The sequence below is a fragment of the Meriones unguiculatus genome, chromosome 17, assembly GCF_030254825.1.
Source record: "Meriones unguiculatus strain TT.TT164.6M chromosome 17, Bangor_MerUng_6.1, whole genome shotgun sequence".
In the NCBI taxonomy this organism is placed as follows: Eukaryota; Metazoa; Chordata; class Mammalia; order Rodentia; family Muridae; genus Meriones; species Meriones unguiculatus.
The window spans coordinates 23,730,080-23,756,390 of record NC_083364.1 but is presented as its reverse complement, the minus strand read 5'-3'; the positions used below and the strand labels follow the sequence as shown (position 1 = coordinate 23,756,390).

The 26,311-nt window shown below is 40.7% G+C and overlaps 1 long non-coding RNA gene and 1 gene segment (V, D, J or C); one reads left to right on the top strand and one right to left on the bottom strand.

Annotated features, from left to right (window-relative positions):
* The window catches only part of LOC110540899 (immunoglobulin lambda-1 light chain-like), a 592,635-nt gene extending 569,035 nt beyond the window's left edge, over window positions 1-23,600 (top strand). Inside the window, 2 exon segments of the V gene segment in view lie at window positions 21,929-21,965; window positions 23,146-23,600. Coding sequence covers window positions 21,929-21,965; window positions 23,146-23,465 — 357 coding nt within the window.
* LOC132648496 (uncharacterized) lies at window positions 15,106-16,356 on the bottom strand. The gene is made up of 2 exons (XR_009586877.1): window positions 16,155-16,356; window positions 15,106-15,891 (listed from the first exon to the last, which is right to left on the bottom strand). It is a non-coding gene; the product is annotated as an uncharacterized LOC132648496 (long non-coding RNA).
* Window positions 23,601-26,311: the final 2,711 nt, after the last annotated feature.

Genomic DNA, 26,311 nt, shown 5'->3' with positions numbered 1-26,311 from the left:
CCACACTTGAACAGGTAGTGATGCCATTACCCAAGAGCTACCCTGCAAACCTTCCTGCTCCTAGGTCCCATTAACCTCATGAGAAATAAACTCACAGTTCTGCTTTATACTTCCTCCTTTATCCACATAGATTCATTGTCCAGGAAAATATTGCCACTAATAAAAAGTATCTCATAACTTCTTGGACAGTACCTACTTAGCATAGAAAAATTACTCAGAAATAATTTTTAATTTTAATAACCCAGTCTCAAAATACACATTTTGATATCTTCTCCATTGAGTCATTCGTTCTTGCTACAAATCCACAACTGTTAGAGAAGGGAATCCCTTAGAATGCAAGATGAAGATTTCAGCTTCTATATTTTTACTTTTTCTTCAAAACTAATATGTGGCAGATAGCAGTCAGTATAAATATTGACAGTATGTGTGTCTCTCTGTGTGTGTGCATTAGTCATATATATGCTGTCTGCATACAACATGATACATACAACACATATAAAGCAAACTTAAAATTTTTTTCTTTGGGGGGGCGGAGCCAAGATGGCAACTAGCACACACAGTTTCTGAGCAGTGGAATGGCTAAACTTCTGAGTTGGTGAATGGAAGGACCTCTAACCCAGGAAAACAACAGTGAGGCTTTCTAAACAACATGGAACATGGCAGGAGGTGAAAACTTTGGTCTCAGGTCACCCTAGGACTTGTTTGGGGAAGGAGAGAAACGATCCTTTGATCTCGCGGCACTCCCCTCCCCCAGACCTCTCTCCTCCTTGGCACAGTGGGCTGGTCTTTCTCAGCACAGACATAACTGCCTGGGGTCTACAGCCGCTGAGCAGAGTTCCAAGCCCTTTAGTGGCAAAGGCCAGCAGTACATGTCCCGGAGTCCCAGATTCCAGAGGCAGCTGCACCATCCTCCCAGGACCCGAGTCTGCTAGACTCCATACTAGTTCTGAAGGATCGCGATCACTGATGGTACAGCCCACCCAATCCCACAGTGACAGAGAATACACTATATACTCACAAAAACCAGGCAGAAATGTCATACAACCTAGACACACCAGGGGCTGGGCCTCCCAAGCTTGGAGAGCACAGTGAAGAGACCCCAGGACTTCCCAGAAAGCATCGGGACTAGCGACCCAGTCTCCAGTTACAGTGGGACTTTCTAACCTGGCGGCGGGGGAGCACTGAGCTGGTGGGGCACATCAGCCCTCCAGTTTAAGACTAACCAGGGCCAAACCAGAGAACAGAGAGCCTGGTTACCCCGATCCCTACTGATGTGACCACCCTGAAATCTCCAGCTGCAGCAAGACCTCAGAACCTGGCAGTGACAGTAGCACAGAATTGGCAGAGCACATCAAAGAAGCAGGGCCAAACCAGAGAGCAGAGAGCCTAGATATTCCAATCTCTGACAAGTGACCTGCCTGTAAGTGAGTGCACCCTTGATAATCTGCAGATCCCCAGATCCTGGGTCCTTCTAAAACAGAAACCAGGCATCGAACCCCCTCCCACCCACATACCCACTTGGGGAAACAGAGGGGCACTAGGGACATTGAAGTTCCTGCTCTGTGGGTCTAATTGAGGAGTTAAGGCAGTTAATGCCAGAAATTGTGCTGCGATAGTCACAAGTGCCTGCGACATATACACTGCAGAGCCCCTCCCACACACTCAAGGGTTCAACATTAGCCATCACTCTGTCCCTCGAGACACACATCCACGCACACTTACACACACACACACACACACACACACGCACACACACGCTTGCATTTGCCCCATTTGCCCATTTGCGCCTGCGTACTTTTCTCCCACAGGTACAGCTAGTCCTCAGCACATGCTGAGAGTTCTCACCTTCCTGAAGAACTCTCCAGATGGCAGAGAGAGAGAGTACCATTCTGATCTGCAGAATCCAAAAACAAACAGGGAAGGTTTCAGACAAGCCAATGGCCAGGGGTAGGCGAAAGAACACTTCCAACATAAATCAGGACATCATGACTTCACCAGCAAACCCCAAAATCGATGGATACTCCAATTCATCAGAAGCACAGGAAAATGATTTTAAAGCTATGCTTGCCCAATTATTTGAGGCTCATAAGGAGGAAATGAACAAATCTTTCAAAGAGATGGCCAGTCAATTGGAGGTAAAGAAAGAAGAAATAGACAAAATCCTTAAAGAAACACAGGCAAACATAGCCAAACAAATAGATACACAAGTAGAGAAAAAAATTAGTGGCATATAAAAAGCAAATGAACAAAGAAACAGAGGCCATCGTAGAGAGACAGGAATCCAAATTCAAAAACATGAAAGAAATGGTGCAAGGCATGAAAACAGAATTAGAATCAATAAAGAAAACACAAAATGAAAAAACCCTTGAGCTGGAGAACTTGGAGAAAAGATCAGGAACCACAAAAGTAAGCATCACCAACAGAATACAAGAGATGGAAGAGAGAATCTCTGGAGCTGAAGACACACTTGCAGAAATGGATACTTCTCTCAAAGAAAAAGTAAAATCAGAAAAGTTCCAATCACAAAATATCCAAGAAATCAAGGATGCTATGAAAAGACAAAATCTAAGAATAATAGGAATTCATGAAAAAGAAGACTCCAGACTCCAAGGTCCAGAAAATATTTTCAAGAAAATCATAGAAGAAATTTTTCCCAACTTAAAGAAACAGATGTCCATAAATATACAAGAGGCCTACAGAACTCCAAATAGACTAGACCAGAAAAGAAACACATCACGTCACATCATAGTCAAAACACTAAATCTACAAAACAAAGAAAAGATATTAAAAGCAGCAAGGGAAAAAGGCCAAGTAACATATGAAGGTAGACCTATCAGAATCACACTGGACTTCTCATCAGAAACTATGAAAGCCAGAAGGCCCTGGGCAAGTATCATGGAGATTCTAGGAGATCACAAATGTCAATCCAGACTACTATACCCTGCAAAGCTTTCAATCAACATAGATAGAGAAAACAAAATATTCCATGACAAAACTAAATTTACACAATATCTACACAGCAAACCAACCCTACAGAAGATACTAGAAGGAAAACTCCAATCCAACAAAAACAACTTCATCCAAGAAAACAGGGCATACAGATAATATCCCAACAAAAATGAAAGAAAACAAGCAATGAAACAGGGTTAGATCACCGACTCCATTACAAAAGGAACTAACATGCATTTGTCACTATTATCTATCAATATCAATGGACTCAACTCACCAATAAAAAGACACAGGCTAACAGAATGTTTATGGAAACAGGATCCAACATTCTGTTGCATCCAAGAAACACACCTATGCAACAAAGATAAACACTACCTCAGAGTAAAGGGCTGGAAAACCGTTTTTCAAGCAAATGGTTCCAGAAAACAAGCTGGAGTAGCCATCCTAATATCTAATAAAATAGAATTTCAACCCAAGTTAATCAAAAAGAATAAGGAGGGCCACTATATTCTCATCAAAGGAAAAATCCACCACGAAGACATCACAATCTTGAATATCTGTGCCCCAAATACAAGAGCACCGACATTCATAAATGAAACATTATTAAATCTTAAATCATACATTGATCCTAATACCTTAATAGTGGGAGACTTCAACACTCCACTCTCACCAAGGGACACATCAACTAGACGGACACCAAATAGGGAAATAAAAGCACTCACAGAATCCATAAATCAAATGGACCTAATAGACGTCTACAGATCTTTTCACCCAAACTCAAAAGACTACACCTTCTTTTCAGCACCAAATGGAACCTTCTCCAAAATAGAGGACATAGTGGGTCACAAAGCAAGCCTCAACAGATACAAAAGGATTGAAATAATCCCTTGTATACTATCTGACCACCATGGACTAAAGTTGGACATCAACAACAACAGAAACAACAAAAAGCCGACACGCACATGGAAACTGAACAACTTACTACTCAATGACAGCTGGGTTAAGGAAGAAATAAAGAAATTAAAGAATTTCTAGAATTCAATGAAAATGAAGGCACAACATACCCAAATTTATGGGACACATTGAAAGCTGTGCTCAGAGGAAAATTTATAACACTAAGTGCCTGCAAGAAGAAATTCATAACATCATGTACAAACAACTTAATGGCCCAACTGAAAAACCTAGAAAAAAAAGAAGCAGATACACACAAGAGGAGCAGACAGCTGGAAATAATCAAACTCAGGGCTGAAATCAATCAATTAGAAACAAATAAAACTATCCAAAGAATCAATGAAACAAAAAGCTGGTTCTTTGAGAAAATCAACAAGATAGACAAACCCTTAGCCAAACTAACTAAAAAGCAGAGAGAAACTATCCAAATCAGCAAAATCAGAAATGAAAATGGGGACATAACCACAGACACTGAGGAAATCCAAACAATTATTAGGTCATACTACAAAAGCCTATATGCCACAAAATTTGAAAATCTAAATGAAATGGATAAATTTCTTGACAGATTCTATCTACCAAAACTAAGTCAAGATCAGGTAGGAAGACTGAATAGCCCTATATCTTCCAAGAAAATTGAAGCAGTCATTAACAGTCTCCCCTCCAAAAAAAGCCCTGGACCAGATGGCTTCAGCGCAGAATTCAGAATTCTACAAGACCTTTAAAGAAGTGCTAACACCAATTCTCCTCAAACTATTCCACAAAATAGAAACAGAAGGAACACTACCAAACTCATTCTATGAAGCCACAGTCACCCTGATACCTAAACCACACAAAGATCCAACAAAAAAAGAGAACTTCAGACCTATCTCTCTTATTAACATTGACGCAAAAGTACGCAATAAAATACTTGCAAACCGAATCCAAGAACATATCAAAGATATCATCCACCACGACCAAGTAGGCTTCATTCCAGGCATGCAAGGGTGGTTCAACATAAGGAAATCCATCAATGTAATCCACCACATAAACAAACTGAAGGAGAAAAACCACATGATCATCTCCTTAGATGCTGAAAAAGTATTTGACAAAGTCCAACACCCATTCATGTTTAAAGTCTTGGAGAGATCAGGGATACAAGGCACATACCTAAAGATAGTAAAGGCAATATACAGCAAGCCCAAAGCTAACATCAAACTCAATGGAGAGAAACTTAAATCAATCCCACTGAAATCAGGGACAAGACAAGGCTGCCCACTGTCTCCATACCTCTTCAACATAGTACTTGAAGTCCTAGCCAGAGCAATAAGACAACTAAAGGAGTTCAAGGGGATACAAATCGGAAAGGAAGTGGTCAAAGTGTCACTATTTGCAGATAATATACTTGAGCGACCCCAAAAATTGAACCAGAGAACTCCTTCAGCTGATAAACACCTTCAGCAAAGTGGCAGGATACAAAATCAACTCAAAAAAATCAGAAGCCCTCCTGTATACCAAAGACAAAAAGGCTGAGAAAGAAATTAGGGAAACATCACCCTTCACAATAGCCACTAATAACATAAAGTACCTTGGTGTGACTCTAACCAAGCAAGTGAAAGACCTGACACTCACCCAAGGACCATCTATGTATATAACCTAGAACTTCTGCTGGGATGTGGCCTGTGGTAGCTCAGTAACCAAATAGTTTTCCAAAGTAAGGGGAACAAGGACTATTTCTAACAGGATCACAAGGTCAGGCTCCTTGACTCCCCCCCCCCAGGGGAGGAGCAGTCCTGTTAGGCCACAGAGGAGGACTCTACAGCCAGCCCTAAAGATACCTGATAAAACAGAGTCAAATGAAAGGGGAGGAGGTCCTCCCCTATCAGTGGGCTTGGAAAGGGGCAGGGAGGAGACCAGGGAGGGAGGGAACGTGGGGTTGGGGAGGGAATGAGGGAGTGGGATACAGCTGGGACACAGAGTTAACAAAATGTAACTAAAAAGAAAAATAAAATAAAAAAAAAGGAAAAAAAAAGAGGCTCAAGTACACAATAAGGACATTTGCTCAACCATGTTTCTAGCAGCTTTCTTTGTAATAGCCAGAAGCTGGAAACAACCCAGATGCCCCTCAACTGAAGAATGGATGCAGAAATTGTGGTACATCTACACAATGGAATATTACTCAGCAATGAAAAATAAGGAAATCATAAAATTTGCAGGTAAATGGTGGGAACTGAAAAGGATCGTCCTTAATGAGCTGACCCAAAAGCAGAAAGACACACATGGTATATACTCGCACATATAGACATATAATATAGGATAAACTTACTAAAATCTGTACATCTAAAAAACTTATCAAGAAGGAGGATCCTGACTAAAATGCTCAATCCCCATCCCAAAAGGCAAAGAGGATGGACATCAGAAGAAGAACAAAACAGGAAACAAATTAGGAACCTGCCACAGAGGGCCTCTGAAAGGTTCTGCCCTGCACACTGTCAAATCAGATGCTGAGACCTATGGCCAACTGTTGGGCAGAGTGAATGAAATCTTATGAAAAAAAATGGGAAATAGTAAGATCTGGAGAGGACAGGAACTCCACAAGGAGAGAAACAGAACCAGAAAATTTGAACACAGGGGTCTTTCCAGAGACTCATACCACAATTTCTGTATCCATTCCTCCGTTGATGGACATCTGGGTTGTTTCCAGATTCTGGCTATTACAAATAAAGCTGCTACAAACATGGTTGAACAAATGTCCTTGATGTGTACTTGAGCAAATTTTGGGTATATACCTAGGAGTGGTATAGCTGAAAAGGTATCAAAGCAGATGCTGAGACTTATGGTCAACCTTTGGGCAGAGTGCAGGAAATCTTATGAAAGAAGTGGGAAATAGTAAGACCTGGAGAGGACAGGAACTCCACAAGGAGAGCAACAGAACCAAAAAATCTGAGCAAAAGGGTCTTCCCTGAGACTGATACTCCAACCAAGCACCATCCATGGAGATAACCTAGAACCCCTGCACAGATGTAGCTCATGATAGTTCAGTCTCCAAGTGGGCTCCATAGTAATGCTAGCAGGGTCTGTCTCTGACATGAACTGATTGGCCTGCTCTTTGATCACCTCCCCCTGAGGAGGAAGCAGGCTTACCAGGCCACAGAGGAAGACAATGCAGCCACTCCTGATGAGACCTAATAGACTAGGATCAGAAGGAAGGAAAAGAAGACCTCCCCTACCAGTGGACTTGGAGAGGGGCATGCATATAGAAGGATGAGGAAGGGAAGGATTGGGATAGGAGGAGGGAGGGAACTACAGGGGGGATACAAAGTAAATAAAGTGTAATTAATAAAAAAATTAAATGGGGTACAGAGCTAAACAGATAATTCTCTGTAAAGGAATATAGAATGGCAGAGAAAAACTTAAAGAAATGCTCAACATTCTTAGTCATCAGGGAAAGGCAAATCAAAACACCCATCAGAATGGCCAAGATCAAAAACTCAAGTGACAACACATGCTAGAGAGGTTGTGGAGAAAGGGGAACCCTCCTCCACTGCTGGTGAGAATGTAAACTTGTACAACCACTTTGGAAATCAATCTGGTGCTTTCTCAGACAATTAGGAATAGCGCTTCCTCAAGATCCAGCTATACCACTCCTAGGCATATATCCAAAATATGCTCAAGTACATAACTAGGACATTTGCTCAACCATGTTTGTAGCGGCTTTATTCATAATTGCCAGAACCTGGAAACAATCCAGATGCCACTTAACTGAGAAATGGATACAGAAATTGTAGTACCTTTACACAATAGAATACTACTGAGCAATTAAAAACAAGGAAATCATGAAATTTGTATACAAATGGTGGGAATTAGAAAAGATCATCCTGAGTGAGGTATCCCAGAAGCAAAAAGACACCCATGGTAGATACTCACTTATAAGTGGATATTAGACATATAATATAGGATAAACATACTAAAATCTGTACGCCTAAAGAAGCTTAAACAAGAAGGAGGACTGTGTGTAAGATGATCAGTCCTCACTCAGAAAGGCAAAGGGAATGGCCATCGGAAAGAGAGAAAACAGGGAACAGGGCAGGAGCCTACCACAGAGGGCCTCTGAAAGACTCTACCCAGGAAGGTTTCAAAGTAGATGCTGAGACTCAGCCAAACTTTGGGCAGAGTGCAGGGAATCTTATGAAAGAAGGGGAAGATAGAAAAACCTGGAGGGGACAGGAGCTCCACAAGGAGAGCAATAGAACCAAGAAATCTGGGCCCGGGGGTCTTTTCTGAGAGTGATACTCCAACCAAGGACCATGCATGGAGATAACCTAGAAACCCTGCACAGATGTAGGCCATGGCAGCTCAGTATCCAAGTGGGTACCCTAGTAAGAGGAACAGGGTCTGTCTCTGACAGGAACTCAGTGGCTGGCTGTTTGATCGCCTCTCCCTGAATGGAGAACAGCCTTACCAGGCCACAGAAAAAGATAATGCAACCAGTCCTGATGAGACCTGATAGGCTACAGTCAGATGGAAGGGGAAGAGGACCTCCCCTATCAATGGACTTAGAGAGGGGCATGGGAGGAGATGAGGGATGGAGATTGGGATGGGGTGGTTGAGGGAGGGGGCTACAGCTGGGATACAAAGTGAATAAAGTATAAGTAATATAAAGAAATAAAATTTTTTTAAAATAGTTGATAGGCTTCTTACAGATCAATAGTTGCTCACAGCAATGAAGCAGATACTGTTCCCTGACACCATCTCTGGAACAGTTTTTCTCAGTGCTCTTTCCTGACCCATGGGCCATTATGGTCTTCTCAGAGATGCCCCACTAATCACGGCATTGACAAAAAGGGGCAAATACAGGTACACATATCCAACACAGAGAGCAAAGGCACAACATCCAGGCAACTGGTAAACAACATGGACAGACACAACAAACAGGTAACTGGTAGACACCATAAACAGGAACAACAGAAAATCAATATACAATAGGTACCAAAGACAGGCAACACAATCTTGTCAGCAAGAGTAAGGGCAAGCAAACAAACAAAACCCAAAGTTTCCTTCTTCCATGTCTTTTTTTTTTTTTTTTTTTTGTGGGGTGGGGGGATAAGTAGAGATTGTCCAGATTTAGGCAAAAGGGACTTTTTAAAAATAATCTGGGTAATAAAATCCCTCACAAGAGAGCATAGCAGTTTGTGTTTTAGTTGATTCCATATGCAGTCAATTTAATAACCAAGACTAGCTATCACATGTGGATATGCAGAGCCTACCCTCGGGTAAATATTTGGAGAGGTTTAAGAGCCTTCTTTATGTCCTTGATACTTTGTCACTCTCTGCCCCATTTCCCCCCCCCAAAAAAAAGAAATAGAGTTGAGATGAAAATATTTGCTAACTTGGCCAGTATCTAAAGGTGCTTTCTGGAAGCCTGAGCTGCACCCCAGGGACTTGCATAGTAGGAAAAAAACAACTCCTGTGAGCTGTCCTCTGACATTCACATAGGATAATGCACATGTATGTGTGTGAATATATATGTGCAAATTAATTAAGGAATTACATGGTATAGCTGAAAATACTTTTATTTAGTTTGGAAAATGTGAGAAGTATGAAGAGGAAAAGTGAACTATAAGGAGGAGTGTACTCTAACCGTAGGAAAAGGCTCTGAGAGTTGTGATGGAGAGAGCTTAGGGACTGTTCAGCAAATAACCAGAGATGCCTGTCCCACACTGGAGTTAGACAGAAGTTTCTGAGCAGAAATAAAGGGCCAGGTGACAAGGGTCTTGAATACAGAGTCAGCTCATCTGTACCCTTCTATGATGTCTGACTGGATCCAGCCTTATCTCAATCCAGAGGAGCACACCCTGGGCAGACAAATCTTAAACTATATGATGTGGAAAGTCCCAGTATCCTTCCAGGTATGAATATATAGCTGTGCCTACAACTGTGAGCATATTTCCTGTGGTCTGTGGTGAAATGCATACCCAGAGACTATGGCAGATGCAGAACCTTCGTGGAGAATAGCTAATGTTGCCACATTTAGGAACAGTCCTTTTTTCCCCAAGACAGTGGACTATCTCTGAGGGGACTCTCCATCTTCGTGTCACTTAACCATAAGACAGTTACATCCACATGAGGATGTGTGGCATGAGCACCTTGAGTGCTAACCTTCCACCAGGACTAATTCAGCCTCCTCTACTTAGTATCAGAGGAATCCAATGTCAGAGGCAAGAGAAGGCCTGTAACACAATGGAAAGACACTGTACTAGGTCAGAAGCCTCATAGGGCACCCTAGTACCAGTGGGAGTGCCCACATTCTATAACTGATCAGAACTATGTTAATTTAGAAAATCAAAGTATATAGAGTTTATTAGTGTGATCTTGTGATCTTGGCTCTAACACCAGGCCTTGCACTCAGAAACTTCATGAGCCATTTTGTGCAGTGTCAATACATAGCCTGAAGATTCAGAAAAACTGATATGGGAGAAGGATTAACCCATTAAGCATGGTCACCATCCTTAAATTTATTTTTTTTTTCTTTTTTTCCTCATTGTGGAGAGGTGTGAAAGATTTTGACTGTTCTCTGCTTGCAAGCTGCCTCAGTTCTGGAGATGCTGGCAGAGGTTATGGACCTCTAGATCAGAGACCATGAAGAACTTGTGAGTCCCAGCAATGTATGTATCAGCATTTTTGTACAGGTTCCACAAGACCATGGGAAGAGGACCTGGTGGTATCTGCACAGCCAGGGTTGAAGACCCCACATTTTGCACGTTGGTCATATGGTGTCTCAGGGGTGGTCATGCTCAAAAAACATCAAAAAAGTAAATACAGAACAAAAATAATCAAGCCTTTTCTAAAAACATTTGGAAATGTGAGAACCATAGGCAGTTTCTCCCTAGAAGTCACAATACTTATGAAAGAAATGAAATTCTGAGTAGTTTTTCAACGCCTAAACTCCACAAAAACAAATGAACTGATCTTCAGCAAATGCAGCAAGATGTCCAAGTAGTAACTGGACATCTGTATCTGACCTAAAAGTGGGCGCAGAAACTCCTCAAGGAGCCAGGAAGTTCACCTCAGAAGGTCTTGCTAGAACTGTTGAAAAAAATATCAAAAACAGAAAGATATTAAAGATCCCAGAAAACTGCAGCTCTGAACTTGAGCAGATATGTTTAATGAATATGTATATGAGCTTGAGAGTATGTATGTTCACCATGTCAATGCAAGTCCTTGATGGGCTTAAAGAGAGTGTCAGACACCCTGAATTGGAGTTACAAGTAATTTTGAGCCTCCTTCTATGGAAAACTCATATCTTCTGCAAGATCAGTACATACTGTGAACTGCCAAGCCATTGTTCAGGTTCATTCTTCAGAGATGGAACGTCACTATGGTGTCAAACTCAGTTGGCTTTGAACCCTTGGACTTAGGTTTTGCTCTGGCTTCAGGCTTTCAGTTGGCTAGGACGTAATGCATATACCATGTTCCTGGCTCTAATCATATGATTTTGCATCTTCCCAAGAAACACACACAAATAAAATAGTAAATATTGGTGGATTTGCCAAAAAAACTTGGTCTGGTTGTTGTAAATTGTAGACAAGCACTGATATATCACATATATATGCACTGATATATCACATACATTCAATTAATATGTATAGTTTAAAATTAATGTTTAAAAAAGTTTATTCAAGAGCTTATGAGATAGCTCAGCAGGTTGGAACTTATTCCTGAGGTTCTGTGTTCAATCTCCAGTAGTACAGAAGTTGTTAGTAAAAGGAAAAGCATTTGGAAAGAGAAACAGTGAATTCTCGCTGACATTCCAGAAATGGAACAAGGAATTTTCTCTTTGGGTGTAGGCAGTTGGGGCCATTTGAGAAAAAAAGGCATGGAGACACAACAGCAGACAAATAAAACAGAAGAAGTCTCAATTTGATCAGTTCAGATTCAGCTGTATTTAACTAAATATCTATTATCTACCAGTTTCTGGGCAATATGTTTTCCTATGCACTGAGCACTGCCAGAGCACATAGAATGAGAGAAAAGTACCATCATCAAAGAATGCAAGTCCAGTCACCTCTTAGTTCTGTGGCATCAAAATTTAGACAGTCTGCAAGAGTATAAAATTTATTAATTTGCATATTAAGAAGAGTAGGTAATCTTAGTCTCGGGTTTACAGACTAAGGCACAGAGCCAGTGTGAAAATTTCACCATTCTCATTGCACCGTGTATTGCATTCCAAAGATTCAAATGAGAATTCGACCCAAAGCACATGTCCAGCCCCACCCTCTTGCAGCAATGCTTCACAGATTTCAGTTCTTGGCTCACTGGGGAGCTGAAAACATACTTCTACATTTTGGGAGAGCTAGAAGTTTATAAGCAGGGTCCCCTTTGGATTCTAGCTCACTTTGTACCGCAACTCCTACAGCAATAATGGATTCTGCCTTTATTGTTTTTTTTTGGGGGGGGGATTCTCATTGATAGGTATAGAATAGAGACACTAGCAAGATAATTCCTGGCATGTTCCTCAGAAGCCTAAAGTAAGAGAGAGAGAAGTTCACTAGACAGCAGCATGAAGCCAGAATATACCAGCTGTCATTAACTGTCACAATCCTTCTATTGTAGAACACCATCCCATTTCACACAAGAAAACTGAGGTCCAGGGATGATAGATTCAACATGATCTCATTATGACAGCTTTCATGAGCCATATAGAGTCACAAGCCTGCTGGGCCCTTGTCAGACTCGGGAAAGGCCAGACAAGAGCTGAAAAGGCTGAGCCATTCTATCCAAGGAAGGATTGATCTTACTTAACCTGTGTGCAGAGTGCATGGGCCACTTTGCAAACTAATATGAAAAACCAAGCCCTCTCCAGGACCCTGAGCTCACACTTTAATTGGCTCTTGTCTTTCCAAGTCACTTGGGTGAACACATGAGGACCTCTGGGCACCTGGGGGAAGCTTCAGAGCACCAGAGTCTCCCTTGGGGAACTAGAAAACTGTACTGGTCAACTTTGTTCTACCAAAGTCTCTAGGGACAGGACCAGTCTGGCTACTACCCAGGGGAGGAGTTCAACCCTTGATCCCAACCACAACAGGACAGTTTGAAAATGTCCCCCCACCCAGGATAGACCTCCAGAGAATATTAACCACAGAGTCTGGGGGACCAGGCTGAATGTGGGGCCATGAGCCACATGGACCTCTGTGCACTTGGGTAGCCATCACCATCAAGTCAGAGGTATCTCCTGCAGAAATCACACCCACTGGTTAGGTCAGAGGTACCTGTAACCCTGAGGGTAGATAAAGCCCAACGTAAGGCAAATGGGAAGTGAGGCTCCGAAAGAACAAGGCCCTGACTTAAGAAATACTTTCCCTCTGTTGCTAAGTGTGCTCATGAAAACCAGAGTTTGCTGTGTCCGATGACAGTATCTTGGAGCAGGACGCAGGCCTAGAAGGATGGGCAGGAAGCAGTCCCTCAGCCTGCGGAGCCTGAAGAACAGGTATGTACACTTGAGTCATCAGCAATGGATTGTGGAGGAAAAGTATAGTAACAACCTTGAGAGAGGGGAGGAGAGCCAGTCTGTGAGGAGCATGTGGGTAGACTCTGCCTTATAATATTTGCATTTTGTTGATTACGGGTTTGTTTACAATAACTTCAGTCTTTCTATCATGTTGCAAGATTAGAAATCTTGGATTCCGAGTTTCATCAGCCAGTGACAGCATTTTATCACTTCAGTCTTCTAAGCATAGAGAAAAACAGGTAGCAGAATGACAGATGCACAGCATAGAGATAGTGTTCACTGCTGCATAAGGTGTTGCTGTTCTTCCTTCCTTCCTCCCCTTCCTCCTCTTCCCCTCTTTTTCTTCTCTTCCTCTCTCCTCTTCCTTCTCCCTTCCTCTTCTCTTTTTTCTTCTCCTCCCTTGTCCTCACCCTCTTTCTAATCTACCTCTTTCCCATTCACCTTCACCCATTTCATTTGAGCTATGTACTACCATTATGTTAGCTGGCAAGTGGTTCTGCCTGGCTGTGGTTTCCAGATAATGATGCAGAATGAACTCCCCTCCACTTGTCTGCATATTGCCCAGGTCCCAAGGGCTTCAGGACCTTTGGCTGTCATGTGGCTTTGAGCAGTGCTGTTACTCCCAGGAATTCAACATCTGAGGACCGCAGAATAATGTTGTATCAGTATGCCCTCTCTTTCTGCCAAAAGGTGACTGACATGGAGCTCATGGCTTGGCATAAAATACACATGTATTCTAACATGTAGTTACACTATCAGTACTGTCTTATATTTTGAGAAAGAGAACAAGCTTGTTGAGAGAAGAATATTGTTTTGCTTATCCCCAAGGATAAGATTTTTCACTCACTAAGGTTCTCAAACAGTTCTGGGAACAAGGTTTAGTAATACAGAGGAAGTGTGTGCTAACCAAATGGACCTATCCAGTTGTGAAGTAAGAACCATTGTCCATTTTAGGATCAATAAAGGGGGATAATAATGCTAGCATCACAGATTTTTTTAGTACTGGGTGGTGATGGTAATACCCAAAAAAACCCACCATTGATTCATTAGGGAGAGCAGGACACCAAGTACAGCAGGGAGCTGCTGAGCAGAGCTAGGACCAAGAGGCCTAATGTTACAGCTTTGCTCTGAGATGTGGAAAAGGCATCAGAAGGGTTTGTGTGGGAAATCATTAAAGGCAAATTGTGTTTTTGAAAAATTGGTCCCAATACTCATGGTCGTATTTGAGGATGGAGGCAGAGGCCAAAGAAATGATGGGGAGACAGTGCGATAGGGCACAGCCTCTGTCTGGAGATGTGAAAGAGGTTAAGGAACACTTTGTAAACCCAACCAAGATTCCTGAGGAGTGAGAATTAAAGGAAATAAATTTAAAGTAAGAATTACCAGGACCTTGGTGGATGGAATTAGCGTTCTCAAGGACTATCTTTAGGGCACAAATGCACAACCATTTCAACAAGAGCAGTGAACTGTAAAATAAATGTTGATTATTTTCATGGTGTAATTCCACTCCATGAATTATTCCTAAGTAGGGAAAATAGTGAAACCTGTAACCAAATGCTTATATGCAGAATTGGTGAGGTCAACATTTTAGTAACAAAAAAAAAGAAATCATTAAAAAATGCCATAGAAGATCATACCGTGGTTCATGTATCATAAGCAATCTAATGAAAACTAAAATTATGTTACACACCTGCAAAATGTGGAAGAAAGCTAACACTCAGTAAAGGTTATCTTATTATTATTGAAACATAAGGACAGTAGTTTATTAAAATTGCATTTTTCTGAAACATCTCTAGAAACATAAGAAAATCTGTTTAAAATTACAATATTAACGTGCTGAATGCTTCCAACTGCATTCTTACTATTTAAATATATTTTGATCATACTCTTTCTTCTACCCTCAAGTATTCTCAGATCCTCTCCACCTCCCTACTCATTCAATTTCATGTTATTTTCTAAGAAAAGAACACACAAAAAATCAAAGCAAAGAAGTAGACCATTAAGGGAAAAATACCAACAAATATCAACAAATCAGGGAAAGCCTACAAAAACCACGAAGTTTGTTCTGGGGTGGCCAACTAATCTTGGGTACGGGGCTTGCCGAGAAGTGTGGTTGGTATGTCCACTCTCTCACCGTCGCTCTCTTGGAGAAAGCTTATTTTCTACTTGCCAATGGTTATCAGTGCAAAAGAAGAAGAAATCTTCTCTGCTAGGCGCCTAACTTTGTGTCTATTTCCCCTTTTCGGTGCTTAGACTGTATCTGCTTTGTACTTGTGCAGGTCTTGAGCTTGCTGTCACAGTCTCTGTGAGCTCATATGTATAAAGGTCCTGTTGTGTCTGAGCTCTGTTTCCTTGGAGTCATCCACCACTTCTGGCTCTTATAATCTTTTTGTCTTTTCTACATAATTCCCTGTGCCGTGGCGAACGGGTTTAATGAAGACATCTCATTCAGGACTGAGTGTTCCAAGGTCTCTCACTCTGTGGGTCTCCACACTGATTCCCATCTACTGCAAGAAGACATTTCTTTGATGAGAGCTGAGCAAGGTTGTGATCCATCAGGATGCAATATGCCATCAGGAATCACTGTACTGCTGTTCCTTTAGCAAAATAATTGTAGTAGATTTTCCCGCGGGCTCCTGACCTGTAATCTCAGGTTCTTGGCCACTTTAGTAGTACCAGATGTGGATTCCGTCTCATGGAGTAGGCCCTCAGTCCAACCAGAATCACTGGTTAATCCCAGATCATCTGTGTCACTATCATACAAACATACCTTGCAGATGGGTTCTTGTTGTAGGCCACATGGTTTGTAGCTAAGCGATAATGATGATTCCCTTTCTCTTCTGGTAGCATTCAAATCACCTTTCAGCAAAACGAAGGCTAAGCAGTCGAGGTGAGGTTTCTAGTCGGACACAACTTGACCTGTCTGTGTTCGGTTACTAAGAAAGCGTAGTCTTCAGCGAAAGGAATTTACCATCCGGTTGTGAAGAGTAACCAATAGCCTTGGCAGCAGCCTGTGATGTTTGAGGGGTTGGTGTTGTGGGAGGGGTCTGTAGGAATTCTTCAGCCAATGACTTAACAAAATGTAATCCATTTCTAGTACTGAGAGTTTTGCTCTGTGTCATAATTTATTAGAATATCCAGTTGGGGTATTGTCTTCCCCACTGTAGGGTGACTCTAAGTTCCTTTCATATATGTAAATAGTTTATGAAATGTCTTCAATAATAGAAATGTAGGTTTCTGCAGGACTTTTAAAAAGGTCTTTGGTGTTAATGCTTCTCCCCATATTCCCTCCTGTACCAGCCCCCCATTCCCTTCTCCATGTAATCGTCCTTTTCCAGTTTTCTCTTTACCTCTTTCAACTGTTTGCCCCCTCCCTTTCCTTGTAATGGGACTCACTTTTTCTCTTATATGTAGATGTTATATTTTAGTCTTTCGTTAGGTGTATTTCATAACAATTGCCTTCTTAACACATGAGCATTTTCAAACCCTGCTACAAATACTAAGGGATTTCAATTGTCTTGGGTTGGTGAGATTTTACTTAATTTTAATTTTCTCTTTCACTTTGTTTGGATTTTTTGAAAAAATGTTACTTTGAATATATATTTAATTTTAGGGCTTAAAATAATTTTAAAATAAAATTATTATATAATTATATAAATAATTATAGATGGTTAATATAAATATATGTTAACTATACATCATAATCACAAAAGTGTTACACATAAGTAACATTATATGGTTGTGACATGTTCTATTTAGGAATATATATGTATATACAAATACATATGTGCATGCAATAACAACTGATAAAAAAAAGAGGCCATGAATTAGAAAGGCACATAGGGAGGAGTGTATGAGAGGGTTTGGAAAAAAAAGGGAAGGAAGAATAGTAATTAAATTGCAATCCAAAAACAAAAAAATTAAATCATTATTTTAATAACACCAAACATTATTTCCCAGAAACTATCTTAAGTGGATCACACACATTAAGAGTCTCCACAGAATTGATACCTAAAAGTAAATGTCCCCAATCAGAAAGAATGCATTTCTAATTTTTGTAAGGGTTCCAAATACTTTCTCTACTTGCTAATATGTACATTATGGACTTGCTGTCAATCTATTTTCCTTTGTGTCAAGCAAAGAGTAAAGAGTCTTAGCTCTTCATTGCTTCTATCTGGCAACTAAAATTTTTCATTATATTTTAATGTCTGAGTTGATTTCTTTGACTTCATGCATTACATATCGCCTGCTTGTCTGCTCAGTTGCTTGTATCTTCTCATGTTTCTATAATAGATTGTTCGCTTACTTTGGATTTGATTTTTCTTTTCTCTGTTTTCGTGTTGGTGTGTGTGTGTTTAGTTTAAGTAGAATTATATCACTTCCTCCTCCCAATCCCGCCTCCAGCCCCAGCGCCGTTCACTTGAAGACCTTCTACATCGACATCTCACTCTCAAATTTGAAAATCCCTCTTCCTTCATTATTATTGTTACACATGTGCTTTCACTATATATACCAGGCTGGCTTTGAATACACGATGATGTAGCCCAGGCTGGTGCTGAATACATTATGTAGTCCAGGCTGGCCTTGAAACTGCAATGTACTTCCCAGTTTACTCTCCCAAAATGCTAGGCTTACAGGCATGGGCTATCACGCACAGCACTTTACTGAGAATGTTAACTTTGTTCAGGATTTGTACTTGCAGGTATGCTCCTGTTAGGTTTTCTGGCTTTCATGAAATGCTTAACTATGCAGCATCTGATACAAATTATGTTTTGCATTGATTTAGTGTTTTCTGTATGTTTATGTGATTTGTACCATTTAAAGGAAAGCCATTCTACTTTGATGTTGTGAATCTCTTGTTTTTTCGGTTGTATTCTGGACTTTTATTGTTTGGGCACTTTACAGTTCTTAATTGTGTGTTTTAAACATTATCTGGAGTATGTTGTACATACCGGAACATTAAATTTTCCAAATTGAAAATTAGTTGTTACACATGTTAAGTATAAATTATCAAATGCTGACCTATTCATTCACCACTATTCTGTGATGTTTCTCCTGGTATTTTGATGGATCATGTAACCCTACTCTAGTTATATTAGCTTTAGAGTGTGCTTTGGCATCTGGCAGGAAAATCATTTTTCATTATTATTGTTCATCAAATATTTAAGCCTGTCTCCATTGTTCTTAATTGCAGTCTTTATTTATTTATTTATTTATTTATTTCAATTTATTCACTCTGTATCCCTGCTGCAGCCCCCTCCCTCATCTTCTCCTAGTCATATGTACCCTCCCTCATCTCCTTCTATGCCCTTTCTCTAGTCCCCTGATAGGGGAGGACCTCTTCCCTTTCCATCTGAACCTAGCCTATCAGATCTAATCAGGGCTGGTTGCATTGTCTTCCTCTATGGCCTGGTAAAACCTAACAGGAGCATACCTGCAAGTACAAATCCTAAACAAAGTTAACATTCTCAGTAAAGTGCTGTACGTGATAGCCCATGCCTATAAGACTAAGATCACCCAGGCGGAGGTGATCAAAGAGCCAGCCACTGAGTTCATGTCAGAGACAGTCCCTGATCCCCTTCCTTGGAAATCTCCATTGTTCTTGATTTTAGAATGAATTCCCTTTTTCTCAAAAAGTTTGATTTTGTTATTATGACTGCAATTTAATGTGGTATATGATTAATTTGAAAAAAAATGATCTTACTATACACAGCATTTTCATCAAGAAGCAAGATGTAGTTTAATAATTCACCTTTATGTTAAATAGCCAAGTAGTTTATTCACAAAGCAAATAATATTTATATGACATTCTATATTGTTTATTTCTATAGTGTTTTCTATAATGCTAGTGGATCACAAACGGATCGTTCACACAGCAAAGACTTGAGGAATGTGTAGGGTGTTCCTGTATTCAACCACTACTTCTCTTGTTAGTTCAACGACTCCTCAGCTGATTCTTCCAAACTTCTCTGTTGGGTTGCCTAGAATTTTATCAGGCACTTGTGTCCCCAAGCCCGTATATTGTAAATGATGAAAGAATAAGTGGGAGTTTGTCCTTGTTTCTGACTCAAATGTTTTCCCTTAAGTATGAAGGATTTGTTATATTTTTAAAGAATTACTGGTTGAGGAATTTTCCTTCTATATTTAAAGAAAGAATTCTTGATTTATTTAGTAAGAAACACGTACTGGGGTTATGCTGCTAATATATATGTTATTTATTTATTTATTTATTTTGTACAACTCTTTAATGAGAAACAAGATGTCATGTTGATGAATTCAAATAAAGTTACAGAACAGTACAGAAAGAAAAATTTAGATGGTAGCCTAAATGCATGGATCATCTTGTAATGTAAATTAATAATATTAGGGATCTGAAGATATGGCTCAGTGGTTTACAGAATGTACTGCTCTCACAGAAGACCCAAGTTTGGTAGGCAGAACCCACACTGAGTGCCTAACAATGGTCTATAATTCTAACTTCAAAAGATCTGACACCTTTTCCTGGTCTCTGAGCACACTAAACTCACATAAAGAAACTCTCATGCATATATACACATGAAGTTTTATTTATTTAAAAATTATCTTGGGAAATAAAATCAAATTTCAACAAAGCTTATAGAGCTCATGTCACTATGAGCTCTTGGTGTGAACTGGGTGTTGGCCTTTGTCTTTTGAGCATTTTAATGGCATGCTGTGCTGTAGAATACCAAGAAAATATGCTGATTTAATGAGAGGAAAACATTTTTTGATGACTCCGGGCTCTATATGAGAGAGAAATTGCTGAAAATAAAGCATTGTAGAGGATCAAGTTTTGTCTTTTGTACAAGAAGTTTCAAGAAACTGTGAAGGTGAAGGCCAGAGTAGTCTATCCACGTTCTAACATTTAAAAAAGAGAGACAGTGCGTGTGTAGAGGATCCACCAGTGGAGTTTGCTGTTTGGTCGCTATCTTATGGAAGAAGGGGGGAGGGGACAGAAAGACCTGGAAGGGACAGGAGCTCCAGAAAGAGAACAACAAACCTAAAAAATCAGGACCCAGATACCAAAACTACAACCAAGGACCATGCACAGAGAAGACCTAAAGCTCAGATGTAGCCCATAGACTCAGTCGCCGAGTAGGTTTTCTAGTAAGCGGAGCAGGGGCTTTCTTTGTCTTGAACTCAGTGTCTGGCTCTTTAAATCTCCTCTCCCAGGCCAGAGAGGAGAGGGTGCAGACAATCCTGATGTGACCTGACAGGTTAGGGTCAGATAAATAGAAGGGGAGGAAGTCCTCCCCTATCAGTGGAAAGGGCACAGGAGGAGAAGAGGGAGGGAGGTGGGACTGGAAGAAGATGAAAGAGGGGACTACAGCAGGAATAAAAAGTAGATAAATTATAATAAATAATAAATAAATTTTTAAAAAGAAAAGAAAAAACAAAGACATGGATGCTTTGTGGTCATTGTTGGGTATATGTGTATATGAAGATTGGTATGTATGTATGTGCAAGAAGATAAAATGCTGGAGATACATATTCTCAGAAAATACATACAAATGAAGTGCAGATGGCATATACCTCTGTGGAAAGATATTTAAAAACAATTTCCTGTGTGGAAGTTTCATAAGGTACAAAACAGTACAGAAAGTTTATGTACACGGGTGGCTCTGTGTCCTTGGTTCCAAACAAGATGACCAACTGTGACTGTCCAAATTTGCGAGGAAAAAGTAGCCCAGCCTGTAAAATGGGGCCAAAATCATGCACAACAAAGGCATCTGAAATAATGTGACACTAGGGATTTGTTTGAGATCTACGGGATTGCTGTCAACACAGACAGCATCACAGTTGGGACAGCAGATACATGGAGTAGAACAGCTACATGCAGGTGCCTGCCTAACAAGGAGGCAAGCCTGTGGAAAGGATTATCACCCACCGTCCTCAAGCAAGCTCACAGCTCCACCAATTACAGCCAGCTATTGTTTTGATCTAGCCCAGCTGCCAGAGGAGAGGCACAGGCAGTGGCCCCACAGGTTTTGGGTTGCTTCTCAATCACTGTGTAACGTTTTCGGCAGTGGAACCAAGCTCACTGTCCTAGGTAAGTGGCTTTAATGCTCTTTCCCATTCAGCCCAGCCTTTGTTGTCTTGCAAAGATTTGTTTTTTCTTTCTGGGAACTTTTTTTTCATCTGTCTTCCTCAAACTTAAAGACTGAATTCTTAGCCTTCTCCATAGTAGTTAAGGTGGATGGACATTTTGGAGCAAGCTGTAGGAAGGAACAAAAAGCTATAAGCAACTGGCCTTAGATTGCAATAGATATGCTGTGATCTCAGAGGCATTAGTGAGGGTCTGAACAGACACAGGGCTCCAGTTCTTGTTATCAGGAAGATTAAACAATGGGAACCATGGAGCAGGTCAAAGTAGGGGCACCAGGACTTTCACAGAGGCCACAATATCTTTAAAGGATATCAGTGAGGTTACTACCTTCCGAGAATCATGAGGGATTGCAGACATCACAGCTGCAACCGGAGAATAGGGTGCATGCAGGGTTTTTGCATGAGTCCATATCATAGTGTTGGGTGTTCGGCAGCGGGACCAGAGTGACTGTCCTAGGTGAGTGACTTCTTCCTCCTCTGTTGCTGTTCTCTCCACGGTTTAAGATGATTACTGTTGGATTATTTCTCAGTCTGTATTCTGCTTCATGCCTGAACTTCACTCTAGGTAAACAATCATTTGCTTCTCTAGATAATGTGTCTCATTTCAGACAGTTCCCTATATGCTTTTTTTTTTTTTTTTGTCTAATCTCAGACAGGGTCCTGAAACAGATAAACTATCAATGTCTGTCTGTCATTCCATAGGCTTTGCAGCACTCTGATAAGTGCCCCATTGTGTCATCGCATTTGAATGTCTATTTTTCTGGTGAACTTTGTGAAGGGTAAAGTGAATTGTCATCTCATGAAGATGAGGCATAGAGGGAGACTGAGCTGTTAAATTTGGAGAATGTAGAAAACTTAGCACTGAGGATGAGGAATAACAAGTCAGGGGCCAGGTATCTAGACAAAGGAACTCAGGATTCAAATCCTAGGACAGTCAGAAGATAGAATGGATCCACAGGCCTCCATGGAAAGCCATGAACAGAACAGAAACCAACCTAGAACACGGGAATATTTAGTAAGTACAAGAAAGGGGGAAAAGCTCTGGGCACAGAAATTTAAGAGAAGAAAACCTAAAGATGTATTTGGGAAGCTGGGCTTCTAAGTCTCTATGCTGCTTAAAAGATGGATCAACTGAGTTCACATTAGATCTGCTCCTGATGCATGAAAACTATACAACTTATCCATAGAGGGAAATATGACCTAATTCTGAAGAATGAGAAAAAGTTTAAGCAGGTAGATGCTGTGCTTAGAACCTGGAGGGACAAATTTGGGTGAAAACAAATGCCTAGGTTTAAAGTTTAGGCTAAGAGCAGAGGTTTTACATAAGAACTGTCTGTCCTCCAAGTGGAACAGACAGACTACAGATAGACATAAAAAGCAGAGAGAAGAATATAAGAGGAAGAAGTAAAAAAATCAGGTGTCTGTGTTGGAGGTGAAGCTGCAGGAAATTGTCAGGTAAAGTGTATAAATGTGTGTGTGCATAATTTTTAGCACATAGGGAGTACATGAAAGAAATAAATACCCCATCTTCTGCACTATGTTCAAACACATTCACTAAATTCAAGGACACTTTACATACTACCTCCAGGATTCTTATTGGGAGAACAAAATTCTGACCCTCTCTCTTCACCCTGCAGGTCAGCCCAAGGCTACACCCTCAGTCACCGTGTTCCCACCTTCCTCTGAGGAGCTCAGTACCAACAAGGCCACAGTGGTGTGTATGATGACTGACTTCTACCCAGGTGTTGTGTCAGTGGCCTGGAAGGCAGACGGCACTCCTATTAACACGGGTGTGGAGACTAGCCAGCCTTCCCGACAGAACAACAACAAGTACGTGGCTACCAGCTACCTGTCCTTGACGAAAGAATTGTGGGAATCTAAAAACCGTTTCAGCTGCCAGGTCACTCATGAAGGGAACACTGTGGAGAAGAGTCTGTCCCCTGCTGAGTGTTCCTAGGTCTTCTGACCTTCATCTTACCTACCGAGCATGAGATCAGAATCATGCCCAAGAATACCCTTACTGCTCTTGCCTATCACAGCCGTTTTTCCTGCTCTCAAAATGCACAATAAAATATCTATTATCAACCTGTAATTCTGCTCTGCCTTATTTGTTCTAATGCATATTTCAATGGGATTCAGAGTAGAGTGAGGAATAACCTGGAACCATGTAGTTTACAAGCAGGTTCATGGCCTGCGTTGTCACCCCAGGAAGTGCCATCTTCCCATGGACACAATTGTTCAAACTCTTTCCTGGGCTTCCAATTACACAATGCAGTTGTGCAGTATGAATGTCATAGACTTCTCTAACTTCACTCTTTAATAGACCTAATCATGTGTCAAGTGCATTTCTAACAATCTTCTGGTGCCTAGTTACCTTATCTAAAAATTGAGTATTAGAAACACTGACAATTCTATATGAGATCCCAGTTTCTACCATTCAAGTAAAAATAAAGAGTAGCAGGAAGATAAAAGTTTATCATAATCAATCAGATAAGAAAAACCAAGCCAAAGGTAAGAGTGTATGTGGGGTTCACGAGGACTGTAGAATGCTTGTGATCAAACTTGATGGGAAGAGAACTTTGTTGACCTAACACAAATAAGAAACCATCCTCAAAGGAAAAAGAGGCATTCAGTGCAGAAGGGAGCGACTAGGACAAGTTTCTACTTCAGAGCTAGATTCTGGGATTTACCATATAACATCATGGCTGTAGGTTCCAAGAAGGGCTAAATGTCTGGGTACCCTACAGAGAACAAGACTGTCCCTAGAATCCCCATCCTAGCATATTTCATTTCTTCCCTGGCTCAAAGCAGAATAGTTCAGGGTGGCCCTACAAATGGACTGGATCAACTCCCTAGAAATGCAGACGTTGTTCAACACCTCTGTTCCATAGTTCTCAGGACCTGGACAATGACAATTGTCCCCACCAAGCTTCTGGTTGAGGAATGAACCCAGGGATAGAGCCTGGCAGATCAAGAAGTTTTCAAAACACTGGTGTGAGCAGGAGTAGAGCAACAATATGGAATCTCAGCCACACCTATTCAAATATTAGCCTCTGCATTAGAGGGACGTTCAGGAGATGATATTGTACAGCAACTGACTTTAGTTCATGAAACTGAAATCTGTGACTCAAAGATGAAGTCACAGAATTGACTTCTGTTGATCTTCTCTTCTTCATTGGCCAGGTCAACCCCCTCCCGAGATGCTGTGCAGAGGAACATTTTTATCATTTTTTGCAACATTGTTTCTGCTGATGGTGTTATTATTATTGTTATTGTTAATGTTTTCTTTTTTTGAGACAAGATCTATTTACCTGGCCTCAGGATCAGAGAATTCTGCCTGACTGCCTCTAAAGTTCTGGGAACACAACTGTGCATCACTGTGTTCTGCTTGTTGTCATGTTTACCGAGAACACTGAGCTAAAATTCAAGAACAAAGACATAGAAAAGTAAAGTGCTGTTCCCACCATCTAGGGATTACATAATTTTTGTGTGTTAGTTAATGAATCCAGATTCATTCTCTGCAAATATTTTACTGCTGTCCAATATCCTCAAACCTTAACAGATTGCTAAATGCAACATAATTTTGCTCTTCTCTGTGGCCAGATAACTCTCCTTCTTATATAGAAAAAAGTACATATCCTTTATCTGCTCATCTGTGCCTAGGCTAATCCTAAATCTGACCATTGTGATTAGCCCTGCCTGAACAAGGATGTGCCATATCACAGTATTCCTCTGTGCACATAACAGCTGAAGACTCCACAAGAAAACCAGTGGAACTGTGAACACTTTCAGCCATATACTAGGAACAAAATTCATCAAAAAAAAAAAAAAACTATAAGCTATCCTATTCTACATAGTGCACATGCTGAGCAAGGAATCAGGAAAATAATGCTATAGTAAACACAGTTCATAGACATAAACCTAAATGAGTAAGTGCAACAATGAAAAGTTTAAAACACAGAGAAAAGAAACTCTTGCTTCTTTTTGAAATAAATGTTTACTTTGTAACCTACACAGGCCTTGAATTACATCACTCAACCTCCAGTGGTGCAAGGACTAGAACCCACACTACCATATTTCTAACTATTCTCTAATGAAATTAATCACAGAATTACTCCTTGTTTACATGGTGTTTAGTTTTAATTTATTTAAAATTGACAACATAAATACTTGTATGCATTGTGATTTTACTAATTTCCTCTGATGGAGCTTTCTGACCTGCTCCAAATGACCTCCTCATTCTTCCCAACAGATTTCATTCCTGACCACATGTCTGTCCTTTCCCTGTATGTATATGTATGGTATATGAATGTATGTATGTATGTACTTATCTATGTATGTTTTCGAGCTGGGTATCTAGCTGCCATGTTTTCATGATTGCAATGTTCATATGATATTCATAAAACCACCACATTTCCCTATCCTTCAACTTTCACAGTTCTTCTACCTCTAGTCCCATGGTGTTTCCGTAGCTTCTGGGGTGGGGATGCACTGTTTGGGTTGAAGAGTTGTGAATCCTGCCATTGACTGTGACCCACTGCGGGAGAAAGATGTTCTGACCAAGGCTGAGAGTGGTACTGGCCTATAATGAAATAGTAAATGTTTAGAAGACAGATGAACTACAGATCCTCTTGGCAAACATCTAGTTTGCCAACACAGTAGGTGGGAGATGGGTGATGGGGGGACATGGTGTGGAGATGTAGGCTTCTGAGTCTCTGGTATTCTCTGACAAAAGGATGAGACTCTCCTTCTAGAGACAGACAGAGTCTAATGTTTTTAATGCTCCTCCTTTCTAAGGTAAAT